We start from the raw sequence: 10,020 nt of genomic DNA, 5'->3' as shown, positions 1-10,020 counted from the left end.
TGCTTAAATCCTTTACGATGATTAATTATAAACATTTTTAATTGATGAAAATATGTTGCTCTATTATTACTAAAAAGATAAATAAATTGGAGAATTAGGAGATTCTCAGTTTAAGAGTTCTAACAATATATCTCTATAAATCCATCATTACCTCGTCATCAATTTAAAAGATCTACAATATTAAAAATCATCTAAAAATTAATTACTACTTTTATCAATTTTTGTGTTGAATAAAGATCTTATGTATATCTAAAAAATTTTATTGTATTTAAATAATCTAGTTCCATTTAAATTTGAAATTATACATTCACTTATGTTTTCTTCATCTTTACACGAGATTTGCATAGTTTCTCGACTTCACCGTGAATCGCCCTATATAGGTATTCCATTAAGCGTTATTTCGCTCCGGTCGCAGTTAAGCGTAGCCACGAGTGCGAATGAAAATTACATAGCAAGACCACATACGTTCTCCGTGTACCTTTTTCTTTTTCTTATGGCCTTTCCGCCTCCGTTGTGCCTCTTTAAATGAAATCTGCTTTACAACGATGCAGTTAACGTGCCACTGCACGCGACGCTCTCGGCGAGAATCGGCACGGGGCGGCAGTTCAGACGAATACGAAAAGAGAAGTTCGTAAGTATAATAAAAGAAAAACAGAGACAGAGAAACAGAGAGAAAGAAAGAGAGAGAAAGAGAGAGAGAGAGAGAGAGAGAGAGAGAGAGAGAAGAAAAAAGAAAGAATAAAAAAGAGAGTCGAGTTATGTGCTTCTCATTTTTGTATTAAGTGAATAATTGGTACACACATTGGTTGATTGGACACGAAACGAATGGCAAATATGAGATTGTCACGTCAAGGATTTCTTTAACATGATCATTTAAACATCATTAAACATCAACGTCTTTGATTCCACAATTTTAACTTATATATGCATTTTGATTAATGCGCAACTCCATAAAAGAATGTACTTGTAAATAATAAATGCAAATTCAGTTATGTTTACAGAATACCTTTTGAGGATGCAAGAAATCTACGGAATGCGAGCGAACATTCATGATAGGAGGTTCGGCCGACGAGTATCGGGGTTGGAAACAATCTGTATCTATTATTCATGACGGCCAACGTTCGATATGAAATTATAATTGGCCACTCGTGCGTCAATCGACCAAATTGGTCCATAGTTCCTCTCAGATCTGCGGAACGTGGGCGGAAGTGCCATTTATGAATCCGAAACAAAGGCAACATGAATGATTTAATCGCAGCAGATAAGATAGTAGACATGCTATTTGTTTTCAATGTCGGAAAATATTCAGAGAAATTTAACTGGTATTCTCCTACACACATAAATGCGTCTTCTAAAAATTGTTGATGTACTTTTATTTTATATGAAAATTATTGTGATTAAGTCTAGAATTTAGACTTTATATATATATATATATATATACTGTTAAATTTATAATGTTAAATTGTACTTAATTTGAATAATTTTGAATCTTTTTTATAGATTATCACTTTTTCTATTCAATAAGTCGTTAAAATAGAGTAAATAATTTATCTCTAGAAAATATATTAAATCTAACTTAAGTTTAGTTTATTATTAATTCCTAAGTGCATATATGTTAAAATAAATATGGATATATGTATTGTTTATTTTGGAACTAATCACTGAAATGGATTGATTTATATTTTGAAATACATAAAGGTTAAAAATAATAAAATTATATAACTTAACAAGAGATTGGATTACTATTGCTTCTTTGATATCTAATAGTATATTTTAAGTTTCTTTCCATTTTTAAATTATTATACATATCGTACTACATATTTTCTTATTTTTGTCAATACATCAATGAGCTCAAATTAATAATTTTTAATTTTAATCCAATTAAATTAAAAATTAAAAAGTAATTAATTTTATTACCTTTATATTGATGATGAAAATTTTATGCTATACTACATTACTATGATTACAGCATTCTACGATAATTTATTATTCAATAATAATAAATTAATAATTTAATATACTAGCTAATTTTTTTATATGCAGCGGCACTATTTTTTTTATTTAATTTTTATTTATTATTTAATTTTATTATTAAAAGAAAAGTTAGTTTGTGAATGATTTTTGAAATCTACGATGATATCTCAAATGAAATTTTTACATATATCAATGAAACGATCAAAGCAGCAGTAAGTACTTATTTACATTTTGATGCATTTTCAAGTGACATATTATGTAATAAAAATACAATCGCACAAAAATCGTGCAAAAAATGCGCTTTGTTGCTCTGTAACTCTGTAAATTATCTCCAACACATGGTTCAGCCACTTATTTTATGGATTTACTTGATTCTAATACGCATCGCTCGCTTATCGCTAGTAATCAAAGTCTCCCGTTAGGGCTCTCATTAAGCCGGGATTAGTAACGATACCTCGTGCTGAGAACGTTGAGTATGTTTATGCGACGCATTGCGTATGCGACTGTGGATTTAGCGACCGGCTGAGAAATTGCGCATAACGAGGAGAGTAATTATACTAATAATAACGGATTAATAATTCGCACATATGGCTCATAATATCCTGCTCCGTTAAATATACAACTAAATGTACACAGTTTAGTAATTACTTATAAATGATCCTCGATAAAAATTGTGGATAAAATATCAATAAGCATTTATACAGTAAATATTGATATACTCTTTTCGGAAAATTATATTAATTTATTGTATAGCTTGTGCTATCTTTCTTCGTACTTTTAATTACATAGAGTGCAGCAAGCACTGGAAATAATAAGTTGAAACTGTCGAATGGTTTTATTCAAAGAAACTCAAGTATGTTAGTTTAAGTGTCTGTCGCTGAAGATCTAAGTGTCGATCGCTGAAGTACTATCATTCTATTTTATAATCTAGCTTAAGACCTGTTATTAACATAAACATGAGGGATTCTCGTAGTAGCCTCAATGCTTACGGCTATCTCATGATCGTACTATTACAAATATATTCACCTACGTGTTTGTATCTTTTTATTGATTGAATTTTTTTGTGCAGCTAAGCTAAATTGACAATCTTATTCTCTTTCTTTATTGTTCGCTAATTTTATAAAAATTTTTAAAATTGTGTAAATAATTTTATTCTTTCAAAACGAATTTAGTATCAATCAATTTGAACAAGACAATTAACTTTCTTTTATTTATGCTTACATTACTATTTTATTATTACAGTATATTTCACATTTCTTACTTAAAATACTACTATGTATCAATAGAATCAAGTACTAAAATATCTCAAATTTTTTAAAAGTATTAATTAATCATGTCAGATATCCAATAAAAAGAGCAAAAACAATTTAATCTTGTTTTAATTTATAATTATTGCTTTATCGACCTACGCAATAATGACATACGGAAATAATTATTGTTTTACCGATTTACGCAACAGTGACATATAACTAAAAGATACCTGTTTGGTAATAAAAATCAGTTTACAAGTACTTGTATGTTCAGCTGTGAAAGTTAGAATAATTAGAATGTATATTGCATGTGGCATATACGCGTAATTACAACGTTGAATGTATAAACTCCACTCAATATTAATGTTTGACTTGATTGAACTCTGAAAAATAAACTTTGATATATTTCCGTTATACTGAAAAAGAGTACAAAATTTTAATAAATATTTGTTCAGATGGTATCAATAATACCATTTTGCTTACAGTAAATAAACATTTGATTTAAAAAAATAATATTTAAATTTAAGTATCATTTTTTTAAATTTAATAAATATTTATCAATTTAAAGTCCTCAGAAAAAAAATTTGCTTTCGATGCTGCAATATAAAAAAAAAATCATTACTTTTTTGACTTCTTGACATTTATCTCAAAATTATGATGTGCTGGCTAAATTATGTTACTAGATTCGTATTCAGTAGAATCAAAAGCACGTTGAAAATGACTATTTACATTTGTATAGCAAAATAATGTTAGGTAATGTTATCAGATAATTTGTAAAATAAAGTCGGTAAATCTGAGACACTTAGTACATGTAACAATTATAGAACAAGAATTAGTATATTTTTATCATACTAACATAAATCTTTGTCAATATATTAAATACAATACACATAATCGTTCTATATAGTATCTACATCAAAAATAAATGATCCGCGTCTGCAAAAAAAATTCAAAGTTAATATTTTTTATTACTCTATAAAAATAATTGTGAATTTGTCTACTTATCAAAAATAATTGAGTAAAATGTTAAGTATTATCTTACATATTTTTTGCTGTATATCCAACCTCAATATTCCGAGTCTTATTGCAACTATTGAATATATGACTAAAATAGGAAGAACACTCCTTCGCAATAAATTTGGTAGAATGACGTTTCAATTTTGCATATAGCACGACTGATTTTTGATGACTACAGAGATCTAGTAATCATATAAAAAGAATAATTAGAACAAAGCGTTAATAAATTAATTTTTTGCAATTGTATATCAAGTGTAATTATTTTAAATAATTATCAATAATTTCCCAAATTCTATAAAAATAACTATAGTAAATATATATATAAAAACTATCTTTGCAATTTTCAATTTAGTTAAAATTTTTTAATATTAATAATTACCTATAACGTATCACGCAATGATTATTAATTATTTAATGATTAATTTATTGAATTAGTTATTAATATACTGCAACGAAATGACAATACTAATTAAATTATATTAATTATTATTACCGATATCACTTAATGGTAGACCAATAAAGTGGCAACCAGGTTGAGGACGAGTTCCACCGTTCACATAATAGTCTGCTGTACCCATAGATGTTGGGGTGCCATATCCACCCTTGTCCGTGTGGATAACATCGACCCATTCCGCGTCGTTACGTGTAAGATAACATCCGGGAAGATAAAAAAGAGGATTCGCAGGATCCAATGCTATAGACGATAATTTTACACTAAAGAACGTTTTTTAGAATCAACAAATTTTTTACAATCTACAAGTTACGTATCGTATAAAATTATAAATTTCTTACAAGCAGATTTCTTGCCAACCTCTCGCTAATATGAAAAATGGAGGTAAGTAGAAAATAAATATATTTGTTACTTAATAATCAATTATATTTAAAATAACAAAAAAAACTATTAAAAATAAAAATAAAACATATGCGTATTAAAGATAATTTAATTGTATACCTGTAATGCGAGGTATCTTGAAGACATTGCATTTACCGACAAAGCCAGCTATGTGAGCACCCAACGAATGCGCGACAATATAAATTCTCGATACATCTAGGCCACTATCCACAAGCAGTTGTATACTTTGTGCAAATAAATTTCCTATTTTTTCAGCATTTCTAAAAGCGACCGAGTAAGAGCCTTTAGAATATTTACTCCAATCAAGTAGCACAACATTATCCGTTCTTCCATAACAAAGTGCTAGTGATGTAAATATATATTAATCATTTCTTGCTGATTTCATAATCTACTTGTCCCTCTCTGATATATATTATACCTTCCATCATTAGCTGAACATTTAAATCCTCCGGATATTGTAAATATCCAAAAATGTAAAAAATTATCCGTTTGTCATCATCCAACACATTGAGTAACATCTGTGGCACTGTGATGGGATAGGCGATTGTTGCAGGAATTTCACTATTACTGAGAAGCGCGTGCTTACATTAATTATTATTGTTAATAATTATTTGTACGTTTTATTGTAGATACAAACCATTTATAATAGAGCAGGTTGATACCAGTCGCGAAATTTAAATCTGTTTGATTACCTAGAGAACAGTATGCGCACAATATTAATACGTATTCTCAACATTTGTAAAAATATCTAAGAAATACGTACAAGAACACGAAGATTGGGCAAATATTATCTTTGTCACAGAAAATAGTAGAACGTATATATATACAATCGACCGTAACATTTCAAACGAAACTGTTTCCAACGAAAGAACTGCACAAACTGCGAGAAACACGCTTTCAATCTAGACCTTGACTGGATCGTGTCGATACGTCATTCTGCATAAAGATTCGATTCCAACGTAATATATACCCGTCGTGAGCACGTACCACTTTCATACAAACCAAATAACTACGATATAAACTAAATCATTTATTATTTATCGTTGAGTTATTTCTCGCATAAACGTAAATATGGGCGTCATGATGTAGCTTTAATTTGCTTTTTCTATTTCCATACACTAGCCAAACTATCAAAAATATTAATATATACAGAATTTTACATATAAAGAATTATAATGACAACAAATAAATTATCTTAAACACACTTTTCTACGTCAGATGATATTGCATTAGCCGCTCCGAATTCTTGTTTAGATGAACTGATTATTATTTTCTATGATAGACTCAAATTTACAATGGAGGCTGAGAGAAATAGAAGGAAATGTATTAAACTTTTTGAAATTAAATTTAAAGAAACAACCATATAAATAATTTTTGATTAGTTCATATTTCGAATAAAAAATAACAAGCGGAAGAAAAATTAATTTTTTATGTCAATTTTATTTATGATCAGTATACTTAATTTATGTGTAAATATATTGGGTTGTTCGGAAAGTAATTTCGTTTTTTCCCAACAGAAGACTTATTGTATTTTTTCACAGCCAACTTCACACTTAAGCCGCATAATCATTATATATTTTGACAGCTGATATAGCAAGGCTTGCTTGTGAAAAAAGTTCGATTGATTCTATGCAGTAGTTTTTGGTTGGTGCCCTATCAAATATGGAAAATGAAAAGCAGCATTTTCGGCATATTTTACTTTTTTACTTTCGAAAAGGTAAAAATGCTGTTCAAGCAAGAAAAAATTATCCGATGTGTATGGAGAAGATGTATTGACAGAAGGCCAGTGCCAAAACTGGTTTGCAAAATTTCGATCCGACAATTTTGATGTTGAAGATGCACCACGTTCTGGAAGGCCAGTTGAAGCTGATGAAGACACAATAAAGGCATTAATTGATGGAAACCGGCGAATAACAACTCGTGAGATCGCTGAGAGATTAAATTTATCGAATTCGACCATTCATGATCATTTGAAATGCGTCTGATTGAAAATCATCTTTCATTTTCATAAGAAAAAACGAAATTACTTTCCGAATAACCTAATATATATATATATATATATATATACAATAGTTTATTTTAATTAATCTAATAATATATCTTAAAATCCTTAAGTTAATTACTATAGGTTATACTCTAGTATAATGTTAAATTTATTTACCGATTATATTACGATATAATATTTATATTAAGATCTCTCATCTCCAAACGATATGGCTAATGTACTGTCAACTTTATATAGCATTCGTTAAATATTGACCTACATTCAATATGGATAATTATGTATATTACATATATATATGATATTTGTAATGTGATGTTGACATATGTTGGCCATATTGTCTGGAGGCGCCTTAATACATATACCTACATATGATGCCACGAATGCAATTACACAACTAAGAATAAGATCATAAAAGAATATTATTAAGAAATAGCAATAATAAAAAATGTAGAAATAAAACTTCAAGATACATATTATGATAAAATGTAAACATAAATAATAAGGACATAACCCGATTACGCGCTCGGTATGGAGATTTTAATTGTAAAAAAGTAATTGTAATCATGGAATGCTGACGATCATGTATTGACAAAGCAAGGACATGAGGATAAAAACCGACAGGAAAGATACAGGAGCAGGTCACTCGATTAATTCACATAACACAATTACCTGTGGTGGTTGTCAGCGGTTTGTGAGTAATTAAAAGTATTATGTTTTTGCTGTAAGAATAATTCTAACAAGAGTTGAAGTTAATTAAAGTTTATTAAATGTTTAAAAAAGATTTAATTTATTCCGAGTTCCCATGGATCCCGAATCCTGTACCGACTAAGGCATAACAGTATATTAAATATAGAATAGGGATTAAAAATATATTTTGACATGTATACATAGTAAAAAAATGTATTTCTGATAAAAAAAGATCCACTCACGTTCTATGTTAATAGTTTGTGCTACATTTTTTAACATATTTAAATGTTAATTTAACATAATGTGATTATGTTATTTAAAGGTTTTTTGTAAAATTGATATTCAACGTTTCTTAGTGTCAAAATAATACAATTTATGAGTAAGTGAACAAGTAAATAACATAAAAATGATGTGTTTTAAAATTCTAAGATAAATGAATAAAATATGTGTTAATTTAACGTATCATAAATGTTAATTTTTTGGAGAAAAGAAATGTCCCCACGGTTTCTTTAAACTGTATCGATATTATCTTTCTTTGTATTTATTCTCTTACATAATATTTGCGTTACCTTCTAACATATTCATCTTGTGTAAAATTAATTCAAAAATTTAAGTGGATCGTTTGCGATATGCGGTTTCTGTTAAATTCGACATTTTTTCCGATTGTGTATATACGTTTCCATTATAGAAAATTATTTACTTTTATATTAAGTCAAATTTTATATTTAATAAAAACTTACTGATGAAGACTCTAAAGAGAGTTGAAACGTCCAAGATTTATGAACAAAAAAAACATAGCAGAACAATTGGAGTTAAGTTCATTTCAAATTAACCCCTCCCGCTGATTCTTCTTAGTCTTGTATTAATTTATTATACATATTTTTACTTTTTATATTATAAAATTACATTTTTTAAGATAACGGAATTATTAGGAAGATTGTTACATAAAATCAATTATTAAAGTATGCAGAACAGAAAACAATTTATTATTATATTTTTCATAATAGGATGTAAATTATTAACAAACTGTATCTAAAACATAATATAAAACATAATATAAAACCCCTTTTTAAATTGTTGATTCCAACTCCCCTCCTTCTAATGATTGCCCCACCACACTTCCTAGCATAAGTATAAGTAATAATATTTTTCTACAGTCAATTCCTTGTGTCATTTCTGCTATTAACTAAGCACAACTATACTTCTAATTCAAGAGACTTCAGATGATCGTAGTACACAGGTTTAATTTTTAATTATAATTAATGTTATTAATAATGTAATTAATAATAACATAACGATACGTATATGCGTTTTATTTGCAACCAACGTACGTATTTCAAATTTTGACGCTCTGTAATAGATGTAATTAATAATTTAAAATTGTTAACAACATACCGAAGATGACTCGATATCGAAATATTGAAACGTTTATATAATTTTTACTAAATGAAAACAAATATCATAAGTATTGTTTGTTCAAAAAAACGTTGTTAGTAGCTTTCTTGTTTTTTCTTAGATATTATTATAATTGTCACATAGAATGATAGATTTAAAAAATAATTTCTAATTCATTTCTTTAACAAGTTAATATTAATGGTTCCTCTTGATTTAATATATTAAAAAAATCGTATATGGCTTACAGACGTTTAAAGAATAATTCATTGAGTTTCTATATGTAATGTATTAGCTTTGATCTTTACAAGTTAATAAATTTTTACTATACGCACTACATTTGCGCATATATGTAGCACACATGTATTGTATACATCCGTAGAAGATAAATGAAGAAGTTTACATTATTATATTTATTTAAAAAAATAGATCACATTTTATCAATTTAAAGACTGGCGAATATATATAAATTTTGTATTTAACATTGTTGTTATATAATTATTTTAAACGAAACAGTGTTGAAATATACTTTTTATCGAAATTAGTACTTGGCATAATATAAAGTCAAATAAGGTGAAAAACAGATTATGTATAAAAATATATTGTTTTAAGTTACGTTATAAATAATTATGTTGTATATATTTAATAAAAAAAGTACGCTTATTTTATTAAAAGAAAACGTATCAATCCCACTGAAAATATTTTATTTCTATTTGAGGGATAAGAAATAATTATACAGTTCATATATAAAAATAAAATTTTATAAAATTTTATAATAGGTATATAAAGGGTGGGCCATCTATTGGTACGTTTTTGAAATGTCATTAATAATTGGGGTGACC

At 27.6% G+C, this 10,020-nt stretch overlaps 1 protein-coding gene across 1 annotated transcript; it reads right to left on the bottom strand.

The window, feature by feature from the left end:
- Nucleotides 1–4,104: 4,104 nt before the first annotated feature.
- LOC108746783 (lipase member H-B) lies at nucleotides 4,105–6,070 on the bottom strand. The gene is made up of 7 exons (XM_018483739.1): nucleotides 5,858–6,070; nucleotides 5,732–5,786; nucleotides 5,513–5,661; nucleotides 5,194–5,436; nucleotides 4,735–4,935; nucleotides 4,267–4,423; nucleotides 4,105–4,160 (listed from the first exon to the last, which is right to left on the bottom strand). Exons 1-7 carry the CDS (start codon nucleotides 5,934–5,936, stop codon nucleotides 4,124–4,126), a joined length of 921 nt encoding a protein of 306 aa, XP_018339241.1. The 5' UTR covers nucleotides 5,937–6,070; the 3' UTR covers nucleotides 4,105–4,123.
- Nucleotides 6,071–10,020: the final 3,950 nt, after the last annotated feature.

This window comes from Trachymyrmex septentrionalis, unplaced genomic scaffold (genome assembly GCF_001594115.1).
Source record: "Trachymyrmex septentrionalis isolate Tsep2-gDNA-1 unplaced genomic scaffold, Tsep1.0 scaffold19, whole genome shotgun sequence".
Classification (NCBI taxonomy): Eukaryota; Metazoa; Arthropoda; class Insecta; order Hymenoptera; family Formicidae; genus Trachymyrmex; species Trachymyrmex septentrionalis.
This window is presented reverse-complemented; position numbering and strand designations above follow the sequence as displayed.